The 22,952-nt window shown below is 37.1% G+C and overlaps 1 protein-coding gene across 4 annotated transcripts in view; it reads right to left on the bottom strand.

The window, feature by feature from the left end:
- LOC106879400 (intraflagellar transport protein 43 homolog) overlaps positions 1-22,952 on the bottom strand; it is a 50,432-nt gene that overhangs the window by 14,549 nt on the left and 12,931 nt on the right. For 2 of the 4 annotated variants that reach the window (XM_014928941.3, XM_014928943.3), the window contains exons 5-7: positions 19,919-19,939; positions 14,349-14,398; positions 10,282-10,354 (exon numbers count right to left, since the gene is read on the bottom strand). In XM_014928941.3, coding sequence (XP_014784427.1) covers positions 10,282-10,354; positions 14,349-14,398; positions 19,919-19,939 — 144 coding nt within the window. The remainder of the gene's footprint in view (positions 1-10,281; positions 10,355-14,348; positions 14,399-19,918; positions 19,940-22,952) is intronic. The other 2 variants (XM_014928942.3, XM_089360515.1) reach the window with 1 other exon arrangement.

Here is a 22,952-nt window from a genome sequence, read left to right as displayed (position 1 = left end):
GAATTAATCATGCCTTATCTCATAGTTTGGAGATTTCAACATTATACTCATTTTTGCCAGCTGAGTGGACTGGAGCAACGTGGAATGAAGTGTTTTGCTCAAGAACACAACACGTTGCCTGGCCCAGGAATTGAAACCACAATTTTACGATCATGATGCTGACACCTTGACCACTAAGCCATGTGCCTCTACACTCATCTACAGTACACTACATATTTTCTTTTAATATATTTTTATTAATGTGTTATACAGTGCAGTACTGTACTATATTTTTATTTATTAATTTATTAATTTTTTGGTATGAAAATGCTTATTTTACAACAGAAATAATTAAAATCTAAAAAAATATAATTACCTATTGGCCACAGAAACCCACGATATACTGAGGAGTCCACGATATAAATTTACATTTATTAGTCAGAAAAATCTGTGATGTACTGAGGGCATGATAGGCGAACCAAGATATGGCGAGTGATTACTGTACATCTAGTGGTTCCTTTTTGTCAAACTGCTAAGTTATGGAGACATAAACAAACCTGCATGTGTGTGTGGGTGAGATACTGTCTCCTTACTTTGACAATGTGCAATAGTCATAAACAAATGCCTCCATTATGCAAACAGTGTCGCTTTGTTCTAAATCTTCTGTGAAAGCATGTCTGGTCATGGGGGAAATCTTACTTTACTGGCAATAGTGGGGTAAGGATTGAAAACAGGAAGAGCATCCAGCTATAGATAAATCTGCCTCAACCAAATTCCATCCAACCCATGCAAGCATGGAAAAGTGGATGGTAAAACGATGACGAGGACAATGACACATCCCGTCCAGATACCTCATGTGACACAATGATGTTCTACAGCACATCCTTTGAGAACCACTGTCTCACACTGTCACTTTCAGTAAGACTCAAATTTTCTCTTTCTCTCACTGTCAGAATTTACTCACACACACACACATTTTTAGCTGAACACTTTACGCACTCTAAGAGACAGACACTCCATTACACACACAAACACAAGCACATACACTCTCCCTCTCTCGGAATTCTCACTCTTAATTTGACTTCCTGCTCTTTTTCATTCAAATTATTCATTTTGCTTTCATCAGAATTTCCTGTTCTCTCTCAGTTTGACTTCTCACTCTTTCTGATCGACTATGTTCTCAGTTTCTTTTTTCTGAATCTCGCCACACCTGTATTTCACACACACGCACACGCACACACACACGCACACTTTGTCTCTGTGTCTGCCTGTCTGTCAGTCACTCTTCCCCCCCTTCTCTCTCTGTGTCTATCTGTCTGAAACTTTTTCCTTTTGTCTTTCTTTCTGTCCCTCTCTCACACACACTCACATACACACAGCACACTAACACAATCTTAGTATGTCTCTCTCTCTCTCTCTCTCTCTCTCCCTCTATCTGTTTGTCTATCTACCACTCTCTTTGACATGCACCCACACACACACACACACACAATTTGTCTCAGTCTGCATGCATCTCTCTCTCTCACTTTTTACACACATACCACACACATGCTTCCACATACACAAGTTAAGGTACACCATATATGGACTTTCCTCTTGAATGAAGCTGCAAACACCTACTCATATGGACGTAAATACATACAAATATCTCACACATACTTTTCAGATTAATGACATCCATGTCAATGACAGTTAAAAGGATATTTGTTGGGATGGGATTCCATTGGCAGACATCCTTGAACAGATGGAAAAAAGAGGTTATCTTTCATCTTTTATCTGTTACTTGTTTCAGTCATTGGATTGTGACCATGCTGGGGGATTTAGTTGAAGGATTTAGTTGAACAGATCAATCTTAGTACTTAAGTTTTCTTTTTTGTTAGTCTGGTACATATTCTATTGGTCATTTTTGCTGAACCACCAAGTGATGTGGACATAAAGAAACCAACACCAGTTGCCAAGTGGTGTTGGGGGACAAACACAAAGCCACTTGCATACACACACACACACACAAACTAAAGTAAATCTTGAATGTGGAATAGCTGTGAAAACAGAAAAATTGGTGGCTACAGAGAATCACTCCCAGTATGTCTCAGATACCGGCTGAGAGGTATCTGAGAGGTACAGGGTTTAATTCTCTGCAGCCACCTGCTGGTGATTATTTCCCTCTTCTGGGGTTTTTACCCAGTTTCTGAAGCTGTTTTCACAGCTATTCTGTGTTCAAGATTTACTTCATTTTCTGTAAAATACCAGCTCATTCTGTGTCTCTAAGTTTGATTATAGAAATAAGTTTGTTCATATATATATATATGTGTGTGTGTGTGTGTGTGTGTGTATGGTGGTTCTCTACTCCTTATACAGAGTTTGACCACCTCCTGTACCTACACCTTAGCATCATCATGGCGTCTCATGTGGCTTTTTAAATTGGACAATGCTTTGAAAAGACACCCACATAGATTGCACCTCTGATTTGGACCACCAATACCTGCAGATAAGTTTTGCTCTTTGTGGATCTTAACATGTCTTTTGAGGCCTCCATTGGATTTGCAAATCTTCTGGCATACACTGCATTCAAAGGTGTGCACAGATATATAGGCAGAATAGTTTGGTGGAAGTTTGTTTTCCATGCGTTTGCAGGTGAGATTTGAGGCCAGCAAAAGACAGGCATGGTCTGTCACAGACTGTGCACACAAAAAGGTCATTGTCATTCACCTTCTCAATTGTTACATTCTTCTTTATATCTGTTTTGAGTCTTACTTGTGTTATCCTGGCCTCTTCAAATGCTTTCACTCCACTCCACACCTTTGTTTGCCAAACAATTCGGTCCGAAGTAAGGGTTTCTATATCTTCTGGAACCATTCCAAGTGACTTCATAGTAGTCCTTATGCTGTCCTTAAACCTTTTTTTTTTAGGTTTATGCCAATAGTGTTTCCCCTCTGCATGCTTACCATAAAACAGTTGTTTCAGCATGTGTTCATCTGCCATTCAAACAATATGGCCACACCATCTCAATTGGTTCCTCAAAATCATAGCTTTAATTGAGGTGATGCCTGCAGATGCAAGGATGTCTGTGTTTGGAGTAAAAGAACTCCATTTAACTTTTAAAATGCGATGAAGGCATTTTTGGTGGAATTGTTCTAACAGTTTAAAATGCTTTTCGTAACAAGTTCAAGTTTCACAGGAATACAACAAGAATGATTTGTACAGAGCCATCTTTGTATTCTTATTTAAATGTAGCTGGCACCAAACATGTGACTCCAAGCCACCAAATGCTTTTGCTGCCCTTTGAATTCACAGCTGTATTTCTGTATCAAGATTTCCATAATTTTGAACAGAGCTTCCAAGGTAGACGAACGAATCTACAGTCTCAAGTAACTTTCCCTTAACAAAAATTTTAGAGGGGTTACAAACAGCACCACACACAGGTTGATGCATTACAACTGTTTTTTTTTTCAAGTTGATGGTCAAGTCAAAATCATTACATGCTGAGTCAAATGCAGATACAAGAGATTGCAAACCTGTTTCAGAATGACTGACAAGATCGCAATCGTCAGCATGCAAAAGTTTCCTAATGAGTGAAGTAAAAACCTTCATTTTGAATTTCAGTCTGGTCAGATTAAAAACATTCCCTGTTGTTCGATATTTTATGTAAATACCCTCCTCAGAGTTTTGAAAAGCATGTGACAACACAACAGCAAAGTATATTGCAAAAAGGGTGGGTGCATCAAGGTCTCCTTGCTTTACTCCATTTTCCACAGCAAAAGATTCAGAGAGCCTACCACCAAAATTAACTCTAGCTTTCATAACTTGATGCAAAGTCTTGACCATGTTTACAAATTTTTCTGAGCAACCTATTTTCCTTAGAATTAGCCACAGAGCATTTCAATTAACAGTATCGAATGCTTTATGCAAATCTACAAAGCAATGTCATTTAGAGTTGGTTCAAATGCCGTCTCTTCTATAACTGGAAGGTGTTCAATTTTTTCTATCATCCTTATGTCAACGGATGATGGTCTATCAAAAGTGCAGAAAAATGTTCCACCCAACGCTTATGAATAGAAGTGGTGTCAGTCAGAAGAAAACGTCCATTTGCTGTTCTCATTGCAGCTACTGAGGAAGATTTTGGGCCACATACCTCCTTAACATAAGAGTACAAACCCATGACATCATTTCTATCAGCTGCTTCTTGTGCCCCTTTTGCTCTATCATTCCACCATTCCTGTTTAATTTTCCTTAGAGCAGTCTGCACTTTCCTTTTCAGCTTTCTGTAAGTTTCGTTTGAGTTGGGGTTCAAGGACTGAGAAAGAGTATTTATTGAAATGGTTGTAAGAAGTGAAGATGACCAACTTGCTGTTAATAATAAACAATTATTAAATTCCTAATCTCCATTTTATATATATATATATATATATATATATATATAAAATGGAGATTAGGAATTTAATAATATATATATATATATATATAAATGAAATATTCAAACACTGAGATTTGAAGTTAGATGTCACTACTGTTCATATCATCTGTGGATAAATTCAAAATTTGATGATATCACCAGTAGTAGCATTGGTGGAACGCAGTTATGATAGCTTTATCGAGCTATGAAATATCGTAATGATGCTTAATGAGCAGATGCTAGAAATAAGAGCCAAGTCTTAAATAATCCACCGTAGCGCACCAATATAACAGAGAAAAACAGTATGCGAGGAAAACAGACCGAATTAAAACATTTAACAACACAAATAAAAATATTATGCAATTACGGATATCCACAAACCAGGTTTCTGCTTTTGGTTATTCAACCTTGAGCTTCGTCAGTGTGGACCACCAGTTTAAATTCATATATATATATATATATATATATATATATATATATATGTATATATACATACACACAGTCCACTCTGCTGTGTGGTTAGGGTTAGGGAGGGTATCCAGTCATAAAAACCATGCCAAAAAAGACACAGATGCCAGTGCAGTCTTCTGCCTGGCCAGCTTCTGTCAAACTGTCCAACCCATGACAGCATGGAAGATGGACATTAAATGATGATGATGATAATGATGACGATGATATATATATTACAACAGGCTGCCACACAGTTTCCCCTCTATCAAATCCATTCACAAGGCTTTGGTTGTCCCAGAGCTGTAGCAGAATACACTTGCTTAAGGCACCGTACAGTGGGACTGAACTCAGAATCATGTGGTTGGGAAGCAAGCTGCTTACTACATAGTAGAGCTTGCAGCAATGCAAATTCTCCCAGTGCTAGCATGAAAAAAAAAAGGTAAAACAGATGGAATGCAACAACAAAAGAAATGCAAGCAAATAAATAAAACATTTATAATAAGTTACAGGCTTGTTTTGTGCATGGGCAACAACAATAAATGAATAAAAATATTAAAAAAAAGCAGCACAATCACTGCAGAAAATCCATCAACCACTGCCAACTGTTTACTTTACTCAGCACATATTTAGTGATGGCCAACTTTTTGGTAAATACCTCTCTGTCTCTCATAATAATTGGCTTCATCTTATCATTCCTGCTTTATTATTAGCCTGAATGTGTTAGTCAAAGGAGGCAGCATGTACATGTGCCCACTTGTAGCAACATTTGCAACAATACAGGTTAAACATCCTAGGAAGTGGGGAGAAATGGAGACTGAGGAGGGAGGAGAGAGTTTATTATACTCTACACTTAAACTTAATCCACTGTTAAGGTACATGGTTTTGTTGGCAAAAACTTTAATGCATAGTCTTGTAAGTCAATCTGACTTCAGGGTCTTATGTTCAGTCCCATTACATGGCACCTTGGGCAATTGTCTTCTACTATAGCTCTGGGCTGACCAAAGTTTAGTGAATAGATTTGGTAGACAAAAACTGAAAGAAGCTCATTTATGCATGTGTGTGCGTGTGTGTGAGCACGTGTGTTTGAGAGTTTGTGTGTGTGTGTGTGTGTGTGTGTGTGTGTGCGATGATGATGATCATCATCATTTAACGTCCATTGTCCATGTGGGCATGGGTTGGGCAGTTTGACCAGGGCTGGTAAGCTGAAAGGCTGCACCAGACTCTAATCTGATTTGGCATGATTTTCTATGGCTGGATGCCCTTTCTCATGCCAACCACTCTGAAAGTGTAATGTGTGCTTTTACGTGCCACCAGCATGGGTGCCATTTGTGTGACATCAATGTCTGCCATCACTGCAATTTTGCTCAGCTTGATGGGTCTTCTCAAGCACGTCATAATGCCAATGGTCTCGGTCATTGCCTCTGCAAGGCCCAACACTCGAAAGGAACTCAGCCATTTTGCCTCCCTGGGGCCCAACGCTTGAAAGGAGCTCAAGTCACTTTGCCTCCACGAGGAACTCATCCACTTTGCCTCTGTGAGGCCCAATGCTTGAAAGGTGTGTGTGTGTATGTGTGTGTGTGTATATATACATATATATATATATATATATATATATATATATATATATATATATATATCTTTTACTTATTTCAGTTGATTGTGGCCATGTTGGGCACTGTTTTGAAGAGTTTTAGTCAAGCACACTGATCCCCAAGACTTACCTTTTTAAGCTTAGCAAGCTTAGTACTTATTCTATCAGTCTCTTTTGTTGAACCACTAGGTTATGGGTACATAAACACACCAATAATAGTTGTCAAGCATTAGTGGGAAACAAACACAGACACAAAGACACACGCACATAGATACATACATTTATATATATATATATATATATATATATATATATATATATATATATATATATATATATATATATATATATATACAGGGGTTGGACAAAATAATGGAAACACATAGCATCATAATTTTGAAATATTTATAAACCATCAAAAGCTTGTTTATTTTTATGTTTTTTGATTTTCTATTAGTGTTGCTTAATATGTTTTGCTAAAATTGCTGTTTCTTTTCAGATATCATCAGAAAAAGGTAATTAAAATTCATTAAAATGATAGATCTATCAGACTTTCAAAGAGGTCAAATTGTTGGTGCTCGTATGGCAGGTGCTAGCGTAACAAAAACAGCTGAAATGTTTGGTGTATCAAAAAGTACAATCTTGAAAGTAATGGCAGCCTTTGGGAAAGAGGGAAAAACTTCCTCATTGAAATAAAACTTCAGAAGAAAACCAAAACTTTCAGATAGGGACCGTCGGACTCTTACATGAATTGTTAGAAAGGATCACAAAAGCACAGCTCCCAAAATTACTGCAGAGCTTAATGATCACCTTAAGAACCCAGTTTCCACAAAAACTGTTTGCTGGGAACTGCACAAAGCTGGATTTCATGGGAAGGCTGCAATCAGAAAACCACTACTTTCAAAACCAAAGCATTTAGAGTGGAGTAAAACCTACAGAATTGGTCCCTAGAATAGTGGAAGAATGTTATTTTCTCAGACGAGTCATCCTTTACCCTATTTCCGATCACCAGCCGAGTATACATATGGAGTCAGCCAAAAGAAGCATTTGATCCAGACTGCCTTTTTCCAACTGTTAAACATGGAGGAGGATTACCAATCCATCTCAGTTGTTGTGATGCACAATATAGCTTGGATAAACTATGCATAAAACAAAAAAGAAAAGAGAAAACAAATACCCTGGTGGTTGTGTGATTAAAATGCTTGTTTCTCAATCATATGGTTTTGGGTTCAGTCTCACTTTGCACCACCTGGGGCAAAAGTCTCTTACTATAGCCCCAGGCTAAATAAAGTGAGTGAATTTGGTAGACAGAAACTGTACTGAAGACTGTCATATACAGGATGGCCCAAAAGTAGGTTTACAGTTATTCAACTATCACTTTCGCATTCATATATTAATAATTTAGATCTTCGTTATAAAAAAATATGAAACCATTATTCTATGCTAAGCTAGTTAACTGTAAGATAGAAATTTAAATGTAATAAAATGTTTTAAAAGAAATTTCAAGTGCCTTAGTGATAACTGTAAACCTAGTTTTGGGCCACCCTGTACACATGTATGTTATTTCTTTACTACCCAAAAGGGGCTACACACAGAGTGGACAAACAAGGACAGACAAACGGATTAAGTCAATTATATCGACCCCAGTGCGTAACTGGTACTTATTTAATCGACCCCGAAAGAATGAAAGGCAAAGTCGACCTCGGCGGAATTTGAACTCAGAACATAGCGGCAGACGAAATACCGCTAAGCACTTCGCCTGGCGTGCTAACGTTTCTGCCAGCTCACACCTTTTACACGTATGTGTGTGTGTGTGTGCTTGTGTGTATGTTTGTGTGTGTGTGTGTGTGTGTGTGCGTGCGTGTGTGTTTGTGTCTGTGTCCCCCACCACTTGACAACTGGTATTGGTCTGTTTATGTTCTTAGCAGTCTGACAAAAAAGTTTGCCAAACTGCTAAGTTTATCAAAAAGAAACAGATAGAAGAAATAACAGGCTTAAAAAAAAAAAAGTTAAAAAAATAAGTACTTGGGTCAGTCTATCTGACCGAGCCGGCCACAGTCCAATGATGGAAACAAGCAAAAGATAAAAGTGGTTACAACTGGAATAGTGATGACCATAGGTCCACTTGACCAACAAAATAACAACAAGAACAACAACAAACACAAAGCCATCTTTGCCATCTCCCCACTCACTTCATCATTCTCCCACATTCCCACCGTTTTCCCTGATTTTGTCAGCATTGTTCATTAAAGCAGAAACTAGTGTGTTGTAGATATTTGCAATACATTAACCTTTTATAACTTGACACATAAAGTTTACTGATGATGAAGATGAAGATAACAATGAGGATGTTGATGATGATGATGATGATGATGATGATGATGAAGACCTGGATGGAAGAGAGGTCAGTGAAGATGATGTTGATGGTAGAGATATTGAAGAAGATGGTAATGATGATGATGATGATGGTGATGATGATGATGATGATGGTCATGATGGTCATGATGGCTCTGATGGTGTTGAAGAAGGTGATGATGTTGAGAGTAGTAGGAGTGCTAATGGGAAATGTTTTGATGATGGATGATGATGATGATGATGATGATGATGATGATGACGACAACACTGAATACTTTTACCAACCACTGCATCACAGAAGTTGACAGTGAAAACATGGCAGATCTAAAGAGCAGAATGTGCTGGTTAGTTGCTCCTAAAAATTTGATCGGTTGTCATAAACAATAGCTCAGCTCGAGAAGAAATTAGTGCAGACTGAAACAGCAACGGCAACAGCAGCAACAATAACAATCATAATACAATGCCCCAACAATGGAACACATACAAGGTCAATAGGCTTCATAGAAATAACAGCTAAATCTTTCACAAATCACACTTTTTCTTATAAAATGGAAGAACATTCTGTTTATAATTTGTCTGAAAAAAAACCCAGGATAGCCATGAATGGTAACATTTTTTATTATAGTTCTCTTAACAAAAAGAGGAGGATTAAAAGAGAGTGTGAAAGAAAGTGAGTGTGTACATGTGATGTTTTTAGCTCCATGTTAACCTTAATTAAGTGGATCTTAGTTAAAAGTTTTCTAGTCATGCGCAGGAGTGGCTGTGTGGTAAGTAGCTTGCTTACCAGCCACATGGTTCCGGGTTCAGTCCCACTGCGTGGCACCTTGGGCAAGTGTCTTCTACTATAGCCTCGGGCCGACCAAAGCCTTGTGAGTGGATTTGGTAGACGGAAACTGAAAGAAGCCCGTCGTATATATGTATATATATGTGTGTGTGTGTGTGTGTTTGTGTGCCTGTGTTTGTCTCTCCAACATTGCTTGACAACCGATGCTGTTGTGTTTACGTCCCATAACCTAGCAGTTTGGCAAAAGAGACCGATAGAATAAGTACTAGGCTTACAAAGAATAAGTCCTGGGGTCGGTTTGCTCGACTAAAGGCAGTGCTCCAGCATGGTCCCAGTCAAATGTCTAAAACAAGTAAAGGGAGTAAAGAGAGGGTCACGACCCTGTCTCTAATTACATTAATATGCCCTTCCTTTTTATTTTATTTGGTAGGGTATGACTTGAGTGTGATTTAACCAGTATTTCCAGCAGGTTGTGCAATCACATAGAGCATCCCTCATTGGCTTATGTATATGTGTGTATACCTACATGTGTGTGTGTGTATGTAGTTATGTCGATATAAGAAGGTGCATGCAGCTTTTCCAGAGGAAAGTCCATGTATGGTGTGCCTTAACTTGTGCATGTGGAAGCATAAGAATGTGTGTGTGTGTGCATGTGTGTGTGTGTGTGTGCATGTGTGTGCGTGCGCGCGTGTGTGTGAATGTGTGTGCAAAGAAAAATGAAGTACCTACATTGGGGCATCAGCAACCTGTGGGATCAGATCTTCATCAGGTTGATCTTCTAGCTCTGGAATGGCAGCCACATCTGTAGAGTGCAAGCAGACACAAATATTTTTAGTGAGGGAGGCAGCAAAACATTTTTAAACAACAGAATCAGTCTAATGCAACTCTTAAGTGAAATACAACAATTCAAATAGTAATGATATTAATCCTTTCTATTAAAGGCACAAGACCTGAAATTTCAGAAGAGGAGGTAAGTTGATTACATTGACCCCAGTGTTTTATTGATACTTAATTTACCAACTCCAGAAGGCTGAAAGGCAAAGTTATCCTTGCTGGAATTTGAATTCAGAACATAAGGATGAATGAAATTCCGCTAAGCATTTTGCCTGGCATGCTAATGATTCTGCTAGCTTGCCTCCTTGTTGTTGTTGTTGATGATGATGGTGATGGTGATGGTGATGATGATGATGATGATGATGATGATGATGATGATGATGATGATGATTAATTCGTTTTATTGGCCACAAGAGCTAATATCAATCAAAAACATGTAAGGACAAAGACAGGACGAAGGTTACATAGGGTTTTGTCCGTAATAATGATGATGATGATGATGATTTCAAATTTTGGCACAGGGCTAGTAATTTCGAAGGAGAGGTTAAATTGATTACATGGACCCCAGTCCTCTGCTGGTATTTATTTTATCAACCCTGAAAGGATGAAAGGCAAAGTTGAATATGAACTCAGAAAGTGAAGACAGAAGAAATGCTGCTAAGCATTTTTCCCGGTATGCTAATGATTCTGCTAGCTCGCCACCTTAATAATAATAATAATAATAATAATAATAATAATAATAATAATAATAGATAGAGAGATGAGTTCTTAACTTTTGTATATGATTGCCAAATTCCATCACTAAGGTAAACATAGCTGACGTAATCCATCACCACAGCCAACTCAATGACAAAAAGCGCAACTCGAAAGTAACTTATTTATTGGTCCTTACTTTTGAGTTGCGCTTTTTGTCACTGAGTTGGCCGTGGTGATGGATTACGTCAGCTATGTTTACCTTAGTGATGGATTGTGGCAATCGTATACAAAAGTTAAGAACTCATCTTTCTATCTATTACATTTCTGCTGAGTTACCAGTCCTTTATATAAACTAATAATAATAATCATCATCATCATCATCATCGTTTAACGTCCGCTTTCCATGCTAGCATGGGTTGGACGATTTGACTGAGGACTGGTGAAACCGGATGGCAACACCAGGCTCCAGTCTGATTTGGCAGAGTTTCTACAGCTGGATGCCCTTCCTAACGCCAACCACTCAGAGAGTGTAGTGGGTGCTTTTACGTGTCACCCGCACGAAAACGGCCACGCTCGAAATGGTGTCTTTTATGTGCCACCCGCACAAGCCAGTCCAGGGGCACTGGCAACGATCTCGCTCGAAAATCCTACAGGAGCCAGTCAGGCGGTACTGGCAACGGCCACGCTCAAAATGGTGCATCTCATGTGCCACCCGCACAAGAACCAGTCCAGGGGCACTGGCAACGATCTTACTTGGCTTGCCGGGTCTTCTCACGCACAGCCCATTTCCAAAGGTCTCGGTCCGTAGTCATCGCCTCGGTGAGGCCCAATGTACGAAGGTCTTGCCTCACCACCTCAGCCCAGGTCTTCCTGGGCCTACCTCTTCCACGGGTTCCCTCAACTGTTAGGGTGTGGCACTTTTTCACGCAGCTATCCTCCTCCATTCTCACCACATGTCCATACCAGCGCAATCGTCTCTCTTGCACGCCACAACTGATGCTTCTAATGTTCAGCTTTTCTCTCAAGATACTTACACTCTGACGGGTATTCACAATAATAATAATAATATGCAACATACAGAAAATTGCACTACTGGGTACTGCACACATTCTATGCAAAACACTTTCAATACAGTAAACATAAAAGCACCACAGCAAACCACAGCACATACCCAAGGCGCACAGAGCTGCGCTCGGTAGTGAAGTGAAAGCACGTTATAAAACTAAAACTACTGAACAATAATAATAATAATAATCCTTTCTGCTATTGGCACAAGGCTCGAAGTTTTTGGGGAAGGGATGCGTCGATTACATCAACCCAACTGGTACTTCATTTATTGACCCAAAAGGATGAAAGGCAAAGTGGAATGTGAACTCAATGTAAAGATGAAATACTGCTAAGCATTTTGCCTGGCATCCTAACAATTCTGCCAGCTCACCACCTTAGGGTCAGGTAATAATATATATAGTGGAGGCAATGTATGTGTTTGCATCATTGCCCAGCTTTTTAGGGATAACTTCTTCATAGCCCATTTCTGAGTGCAACTATCAACTTTTCTTGTAACCTCATCCCAATTCCTATAAACTTAAGAAGGGTCTAGCCTAAACCAAATGCCAAATTTCTTACAAGATGACGAACAAGTGAGAACTTCTGAACAGTTGCTCAACATGCAAGAAATAGTAGCCAGATCTTCAAATCACATCTTATCATCTAAAAACAAAAGGACACATTGTGTAATGTTGTCTTAGATAGTCTGTCAAAAATAAAAGACAGATTGGATGTTGTTGGAATGTCTTTGATCGGAAGCCTGCTTTGCTTGATCAGATATGACCTGCAGCTAACCAGCAATAAAAACAATGGCAAAGATGACGATGATGATGACGACGACGATGACGATGAGGAGGAGGAGGAGGAGTATAGTGCTGGTGATGATTTCTTTTGACTAAAAAAAGCTTATTCTAGAAATTGGGACAATGTTACAAGAAAGGTGGATAGTTGCACTTAGAGAAATGGACTGAGGAAGTTATCCCTGAAAAGCTGGGCAATGATGCAAACACATCAGTGTATTACTTTAGTGAGTGATGTATAAAGGTGTGGATATACTAGTGGATATGAGCCTGCAATACTAATTCAATTCACTTTTGTACAGAGGTTCCTTTGTTGGCTTGTTTTGCTTTTGAGTATAGCATGTTATTGTTGTTTTAACCTCAGGTCAACACTAATTGTGCAAACTTGTGATCAATGGCAGTCCAACCCTACCATCCAATCCCATCTTTGTTTTTTAGTGGTATGCAGAACAATGTGGCCTGACTTTATTTCTTATAAGGAGACAGGACACGTCAGGACATTAAAATATATCCTCTCCTCTTACAAGATGACAGAACACGAGTCAAAGGAAAATTTGGATGCTACTAATTGTACCAGATTGCATGATTACTGAGAGACTTTCTCATTGGTTCACTCACAAGTATGTAGAAGTAGAACTAAATATAGAAATTCCATTTAAATGAAAACAGTAGGAGGGATTTGTTGAGGAAGATTTGAGTGGTTATTTGAATAGGTCAAACAACTATACACAAAAACACACACCTACACACACACACACACAAATCTCTTGCTGGTGATGACAATGATGATGATGACATATTTTAAGTAATTAATATTTCAAATTTATCCTGGAAATGAAGATGATAAGAAACCAAGTGTGGTGGACATGGAATAAAACTGGCCAATATTTCAAATGTTAAACTGTGGTGGTGTTTAATATAGCAACACGTTTGGAATGTGAATGTAAAGCAAAAGATTAGTCTAAGTCTGGCTACTTCATAATTAAATCATCAATGCACAATCAGCTTAGCTTTGCCTTTATCCCCTTCTTTCTTTCTCTCTCTCTCTTCTTTCTTTTAAAAGATTTTTTTCCCTTTACAAATTGTGAGGCCCTTCTGGAATGGTAGAGGGGAGGTGAGAAAGTTGAGAGAGGAGGGAAGTTGATGTGTATGTGTGTGTGTTTGAATGAACTAGGTTATCTTTTTCATATCAATGAGGTTGCTTTTGCCATGCTAGAGTGGCCATTGTTTCTCTTATTTATATGATCTTTCTCATGCCATTTGACCATCTCTCTCATATGAGTGTAGCAATCTTTCACCCAACAATATGATCATCTCTCTCATACTAACCAATGTGGTCACTCTTCTCATACTAGTATGGCCACCTTATTAAATCTGTTCGAAAATATGCTCGAATGTATCAATATAATCGTTACTAACCAGAATCAGATTCATCTTCTTCTAAGATGTTCTTAGGACGCAATCTTTCACTAAAAAATATGGGAAAAAAGAAAAGCATTTATAATGAATTATAAAAATACGTCAACTAAATGGACAGATGCAACATGTAGATGTTGACTAGATAAATGCAGTGTAGATGCTGACTAGGTAGACACAGTGAATGGATGTTAACAGGATAGCCAGAACAACATATTGAATGAAGAGAAGGACAATGTCTAGATACTGTGAAGTTAAACAATGTGTAAATAGAAAAAAGAAAACTCAATACAAAAGCATAATATTAGGTGTTGACTAGATAACCAAATTCTATGAATGTTGGTAGGATAGATGCTATCAATGGACTTTGAATGGTTATAAGTAGAGTGAATAAATGACTGAATAGGAAGGCACAATGTCAATGTCTGGTTGAACACAGTCAATGGATGTTGACATAATAGTATGTATATTTTGACTGAATGGAAAAACAATGCATAGATGTTTATTAGTCATAATATATAGAGACTATTTTCAAATTTTGGCACAAGGCCAGTAATTTTGTGGCTGGGAGTAAGTCAATTAAATCAACCCTACTGCTCAACTGGTACTTATTTTACCAAGCCCAAAATGATGAAAGGCAAAATTGACCTCAGAATGTAAATAACATATAGATATTGACTAGAAAAACATGGCATGTACATATACTGATGATAGAGATACCTGCTCATGATTTTACCAAACACTGTCTATTGCATTGTAGTGACAAACTTATAATATGTTTTTGTATTTGGTTTGCAAGATTCTTGATTTGAACTCAGGTCTCATGTATTGGGACAGATTTTGTGGTATGTAGTGCCACTATGCCAATGATAAACATGTGCACTAGTTCTGTTTCACTCTTTTTATTGCAATCAGTCAACAGCTATGACTGTGTGTTTAAGAAGTTTGCTTTGCAACCTAAATATGGATTTAGGTTCAGTTTCACTGTGAGGCACCTTGGGCAAGTATCTTTAACTTTAACCCTGAGATGACCAGTGCCTTGTGAGTAAATTTGGTAAAGGAAAACTGTGGCAACTCACTGCATATATATTGTGGCGTTGACCAGACTATTGGATGTTGTTTTACATTGCTAGTCACAATGCACTTTGCACTGTTTAAGTTTTCAAATGATGCCACTCTGCTGGCTAGGTGTATAGGCCAATATTCCCCCTGAACAGAATGCTAGTCCAGGAGTAACATGAAATGAAATGTTTTGTTCAAAAATCCAATGCACAGCCAGTCTGAGAATCAAAACCACCATCTCATGATCATGAATGCAACACCCTAACTACTAGGCCACATACCTTCACATATACTGGGTGTGATGGGTAAATTGTTGCCATTTTATATTTTTGATTTCGTGCATTGTTTGTTTTTGATTTTGTTGACTACACAGTATAGTAGGGTCAGTTGGGCATCGTCTGTGAGAAAAACAGTACCATGACACAATTCATTCTTCCAGTAATTTGGAAACAACATGCTGTACTGCTTGGCATTCACAATGGAATCTCCATTATGAACATTTCAGAGTATTTGGGTGTCAATCTAAGGACAGTGCAGAGGATTCAGGAAAAGTTGGATGAGTCTAATGGTGATTATGAAGGTACGGCAGCTCGGAAATCTCACTCTGATTGCTCTGATAGAAAAAGAGCTCCTGAATTTGTTGGTAAGATCCAAGCCATGATTGACAACAATCCCTCCACGTCCATCACTGAGTTTCTTATCAGGCAGGTAGTGTATGAAGACATTTGGTATTATTCATACAAGATGAGAAAGGGCCAGTTTTTATCTCAAGCCATCAAGAACAAGAGGAAAGTCCATGCTACAAAGCTTTTGAACAAACTCAAGCATTCCCTCCAACCGAACATGCTTTGGTTTTTCAGATGAGAAACATTTCTGCCAGGATCAGAGGGTGAACAAACAGAACAACTATTGACTTGACATGTCTCCAAAATATGTACCGAGAGTGATAAAAATCAAACATCAAGTCAACATCATGGTATTTGGAGTGATCACTAGTGATGATGACATTATGCCTCCATTCATCTTCCCACATGGCCTCGCATTCAACATAGATGTCTATATCAAGTGCCTGAAGGAGGTAGTGCTGCCCTGGGTGAAGAGTGCTGCTGCTGGAAGACCGTATGTCTTGCAACAGGACTCTGCACCATACCACACAAGCAGGAGAACCCAGTCATGGCTGTCAGACAATTTCTGTGATCACATCACCCCTAACATCTGGCCACCTAACTCGCCAGACTGCAACCCCATTAATCATTATGTGTGGGGTGCAATTGAGCAAGGGACCAGCAAAACTCCTTGTAACACCAAAAGATGAACTGAAGGCAAAGATTATGGCGGCATTCACCAACTTAACCAAAGAGACCATTCAAAAGAGTTGCAGGAGATTCTAAAGTGGCCTGGAGGCTGTGGTTGAAGCCAATGGAAATGTTATTGAATAAATTTACTCTTTAGTATTTCGAGATATTTTTATGTAATTTTGGTAAATATATCTGTTAAAATGAAATGGCAGTTTGACTGTACATGTGTGTGTGTCTGTGCATTCATCAGGAAGGGCATCCGTCCATAAAATATTGTCTCAAAATGTTCTGTCCAGCCCATGTTAACTTGGAAAAGCAGATGTAAAGCCAATGAAGATGATGATCATGATGATGATGATGATGATGATGACGATGATGATTTATTTATGTAATTATGTGTATGTACCCAAGTTCTTTGTAAGAATATTAATAATCTGAGAACAACAAATGAAAGAAACAAAGCAAACTTTTAGCAACATGAAAAACATCTGTGTTGAATTACTGATTTTTTTTTTACTCTTAATCAATGGTGATGATGGCAATGATGATATTGATAAATTATATGATAATAATTATATAATGATAGAAATGATAATAATATTAATAACAACAACAATTTTTTTATTTGCCAAAAAGGAAAATGAAACATTTATTATTGCTTTTTTTTTTATCCCCCATCTTTTATTTATGATAAAAAATAAATATAGCTAATTCAATGTTACTCTTTCTCCCCCCAAAAAATGGCAAGGAGTTAGACAGATGATGCAGTACTAAAAAAAATTATAATGTAAAAAACAAAAAAAAACAAGAAAAACAACAACCCAGAACGCTTGGAGTTGAAGGGGATAAGACAGGGAAGAAGTTACAAAATAGCAAAGATGAGGAAAATGAAAGGAAATGCAGAGAAAGATAGAGAGTGAGGGGGGATGAAAAAAATTAAAAAAAAAGACACTCCTATAAAAAAATATAGAAAGTAAAGATGAGAGAGAGAGAGAGAGAGAGAGAGAGAGAGGGTGAGCGTGTGTGAATGTAAAAACTTGGCCAAGATCTTTTAAATGTTCAATTGAGTTGCATAGTTATAGAAATATCTTATTGTTCGCAGAGAATTCTATGAATGCCATAATAAGTGAATGAGAGGCAACGATGCGCTGGCAACATTCCAGAATTCGATGACCTGTACATATGTTATGAACGTTACATATGTGTTGGAAGATTACGATTATGAAGAGAAAGTAAGTAAATATACACAAAGGGGAGAAATCAGTGTGTGTGTGTGTGTGTGTGTGTGCGTGTGTGTGTGTGTGTGTGTGTGTGTGAGTTTGGGTTTGGGATGGAGAAACTCAATCATTCTGATTCGTTGGAGAGAAAGATTTAGAGCAGATTTTCAGTGGTGAGAAGTTGATGCTAAAACAGCATTACTTTTTTTTTTTCAATATATATCTTTCAACGAGAGAACAGGAAGCCAAAACTGTTTTGTTATTGGTTATTGTTGTTATTGTTGTTAGTGGTGTTGTTCTTACTAATGATTCTTCTCCCAATGGAAAGGAAGGAAGGAAGTTTTTTTGCTAGTTTCCTTTGTTTCATCTTTCGCCTGACTACTTCTCTCAATTAATAGCAGACACCATTATTTCATTCTACAACATTTGCCTGCAGAATTGCTTGTCTGCTTTTTTCGTTTTCTTCCTTTTACTAAATACAGCTATCAAACATGATAGAAGATTAAAAAAAATAAACAAACAAAAAAAGCAACAAACTGTTAATACCTTTCAGTTCCTTATCTTTTGTTCAAGGCCTCCCATCTAGTTTTTATAACTGTTAAAGAAATTATTATGATTTTGATCATCTAGGGCAGTTAAGGCAGCGAGCTGGCAGGATGGTTAGAGCATCAGAAAAAAGGCCTTACAACATTTGTTCCAGCTCTTTATGTCTTTAGTTCAAATCCCACCAAGGTCAACTTTGCCTTTTGTTCTTTCAGGGTTCATAAAATAAAGTATGAGTCAAATACTGGATTCAATGGTATTTACTACCAATCTCCCCTTTAAAATGCTGGTCTTGTGCCTCAATCAGAAACCATAATTATTTAGAGTAGTGAATTGGCAGAAACATTAGCCTGCTGCCTCACAAAACGCCTTTTGACATTTACTTACAAAATTTTTTGTTCAAGGTTCAAGTTCTGCCAAGGCTGGATTTGGCTTTCGTTCATTCAGAGTAGAAATATAAGTACTGGTCATGTACTATAATAGATAAAATTAACTGTTCTCTTTCATCAAATTTCTGTCCTTGAGCCAAGCACAAGTATGGCTGTGTAGTTAAAAGGTTTGCTTCAGGTTCAGTCTCACTGTGTAGCAACTTAGGTGTCTGCTACTATTGCTCTGGACTGACCAAAACCAACTGTCTATATAAAAATGTCACGACCGAAATTTGACACACTTGTTTACACAATTAGTTCCATACTTGACTGAGCCCTAATCCATGAAGTTCCCATATACATCATATATCTTCCCACAATAACTTTCTAGCAAGCTACACCCTACATTTTCTCGTATCCTCCTCTACTCCTTTCCCCATTCTATACAACTATTTCCTCAGTCCATCTACACCACACCTTATCATTCCACACAGCTCCATCTACTCCTAAAAAACAACTTGCCAAAGACTATATAAAGCCCAAAAGAACCTGAGTAAAGCACAGGCAAAGAACACAAACTTGCTGCCTTTTCCTTGTAAAAGTTTAACAGGTGCTTCTCTACAAGTATTGCGTAATCCTTCAGTTTAATATCAAATTGTTCTTATATATAACCTGACATTGAAACAGACATTTATATATATCATCATCATCGTTCCTCATCATATATATATATATATATATATATATATATATATATATATATATATATATATATATATATATATATATATATGTATATATATGTATATATATATATGTATATGTATGTATATATATATATATATATATATATATATATATATATATATATATATATATATATATGTATGTATATATATATATATATATATATCATACATGCACACACATATCATTCACACACACACGCACACATACACACACACAAGTTGAAATGAACAGTACATCATGTTAATGGACAAAATAATAATTCAACAACAAAGAATAAATAAATAAACAAAAAATGGAGTATCTCCAAAGAGAAAGTAAAGATTAAAGAAGTTTACCATGTACTGAGGACTGACTCACTGAAAATAAAAACAACATCAAGAGAAAATACAAAGAAAAATATTACGATTTCTCTCTTTCCCTCATGTACACACACCTGTATACAGATGTAGTTACAGACATAGACTATGCATTTATATGGGAATTATAAGTTTGAATATGCTTGTAAGTTGTGGGTAGATTTTTCAGTTGAAAAGTCTTTTTTTCTCTCAAACAAAAGGGTCATTTTAAGAATGTTAGAATCCTCAGCATTCACCACCGCCACTGCCACATTCACCACCATCATCTAATGCTTTAGCATTCAGATTTCTTTGTCAAATGTCTTGCTTATTTATTCACATTGTTTTGAATTGGTCTTGCGTTATTTTGTAGCTTCGAAATTTCAATGGTGTGTTTGTATGTTTTTAGAATGACATTATAGGGTAGGTGTAAGAGGTTGGATCTGGTCAGTTTTAACATAAATCAGACAGAATATTAGCACCAGATATGGCTGGATTAAATGCTAAAGTGTTAACGTCTATGTTTCATTTGCTTCATTCTGGCATGGGTTGGACCATGCATACAAACTTATGCAAGTCCACGAACTTCACAAGATAATTTTTGTTGATGCAGAATGCCATCATTTTCCTTGAACTCTAATTTTTTGTTGTTGTGTGAATTAATGTTTCCAAACTGTATTTCATTACTATTTGCACATTTTGGCATGAATCTTTCTGAGAAACTTCCCAGAATTTTATAGGTTTATTATGTATACAACCCAACAATGTATCTCCACTTAAGTCCTTGACAGCTGGTGCTTAACTTGACTTCCACAACATTAACTCTATTTGATACCAATCTGACTTAGCCCATCTCTGTTTCTATAATATAAACTTCCACTTTTAACATGATCTAAATTAAAACCTTCCAACAAAATCCCATGCTAATTGATATTCTTTACACCAACTTAATAACGATTAATTTACTTTACTGAATTCTTCATCATTTTAAAAGTTAATTGGAGTAAAAGCAGAGTATTTCAACAGAAATATGACGATCGAGTACTTCTTGACAGTTAGGTGGATTGAAGCACATATAATAACATGTTCTACCTAAGAACACAATAAGATGTTTGGAGTGATTTGAACTTACAAACTCTAAGTTTGGAATCCAGTACCTTATCTCCTTGGCTAAATCACTTCTACTGTCATCAATGACCTCATGAAAAAGGAGTCTCTCCACAATGCTTTAATTCAATAAAATCTTTTATCTTTTACTTGTTTCAGTCATTAGATTGTGGCCAAGCTGGGGCACTGCTTGAAAAATTCTAGTTGAATGAATCTACCTCAGTGCTTACATATATTTTTAAGCCTGGTTTCTATCAGTTTCTTTTGCTGAACTGCTAAGTTATGGGGATGTAAATGCACCACCACCAGTTGTCATGTGGTGGTGGTGGGGAGAATCACTGACACCCCACCCACCCACCCACACACATGATGAACTTCTTTCAATTTCTCCCTACCAAATCCACTCACAAGGCTTTGGTCAGTCTGAGGCTATAGCAGAAGAAACTTACCCTAGGAGCCACTGTGACATTTTTTAGGTCATGTTTTAATTCAATTTCTCTATCACCTATACTCTTTTACTTGTTTCAGTCATCGCCCCCATGTACATACTTATAAAATCAAAAAAAAAAAAAAACAGTATAGTACCCATAACTTTCAGGAACATTTTTTTCATGTTCAGAATTGTAGATGCATGGAATAAACTACCCGCATCAGTTGTTAGCACACAAAACACTCCATCCTTCAAAATTCCATGCTTTCTAAAATTTATCAACACAACTCCTGACATGCCCATGTACCCTTTTGTCTTCATAGCATGTTTACTATTCACTTTTTCTGCCTTTTAATGTTTTATATTGTGTACTGTGCTTGTACTTCAAGATTCATTGCTGTCTTGAGTCACTGACTTATTGCTGCTTTCTCTCCTCTCTTTCAATCTTTTCTAATGAGTTGTCGTGCACTTGAGCACTATATACACTTAAGCTCATTCATTAATAAATGGTCTAGATAATCCATGTCTGAAGAATAGATGGAGTGGTCATATCTTTAACCTTAAGTCTGCCATTGTTTTTAGACCCCCAGGATAATGTTGAGTTAAACAACAACAAAATCAATAACATTAATAGCTTAAATGTTTTTTTGTTCCATTTTCTTCTTTAAATAATAAATTTATTGATTTTATTTTTCAATAACCAAATAAAATCACAACTTACAGACACACACATGCACACACACACACACACACACACAGACAGACAGACACACAGAAAAAATAAAAACAAACAAATAAAGAAATATCTTTTGAAAATAATACTAAAAATTGCTCTTAGAAATTCTAAGAAACTATTCTATTCAGGTAGCAGCTGCTACCTAAATAAAAATTAAATAGCAAATACATCATTCTAATTTTTCTATTTGGAAACTTAAAATAATATGGTTTTAGTAGTGAAACTGTGGTCATGCTGGAGTACAACCTTTGAGGATTGTTATTGTTTTATATTGATCTCAGTATTTATTTCCGTCAGCTACCTATATTACTGAGCACTTTTTTATTGAATAACTGTTTTACTTTCTTTCTTTGTCCAGATAGGAATTTAATACACACACACACACATGCCATAGGCTACCACACTGTTTCCATATGCCAAATTTGATTCAAGCTTTTTGTCAACCCAAAAACCACGATAAAAAATACAAGACTGTAAAGCAAACAGCTCTTAACCATGTATCTATACTCTTTTACTTGTTTCAGTTATTGAACTGTGGCCACACTGGGGCAATCTATGCTTAGATTTTTAAAAAAATTGAGTGTTGGTGTAATCATACAAAGATAAACAGGAAAAGATAACATCCGATAGTTTTTCCCTATTAGCTACTTTGCTCATACTCTCATCCAATTGTCTTTCATTCACATTACCTTTAGACTACCTTATTTCTGTCTCTCCCACTTTAGCCATCTGTCATACAAAGCGTTTAGTAGCTATTTCGT

Source organism: Octopus bimaculoides, chromosome 11 (genome assembly GCF_046866305.1).
Source record: "Octopus bimaculoides isolate indiv1 chromosome 11, ASM4686630v1, whole genome shotgun sequence".
NCBI classification, from domain to species: Eukaryota; Metazoa; Mollusca; class Cephalopoda; order Octopoda; family Octopodidae; genus Octopus; species Octopus bimaculoides.
The sequence above is the reverse complement of the archived record's forward strand: the minus strand, read 5'-3'. Positions and strand labels throughout refer to the sequence as shown.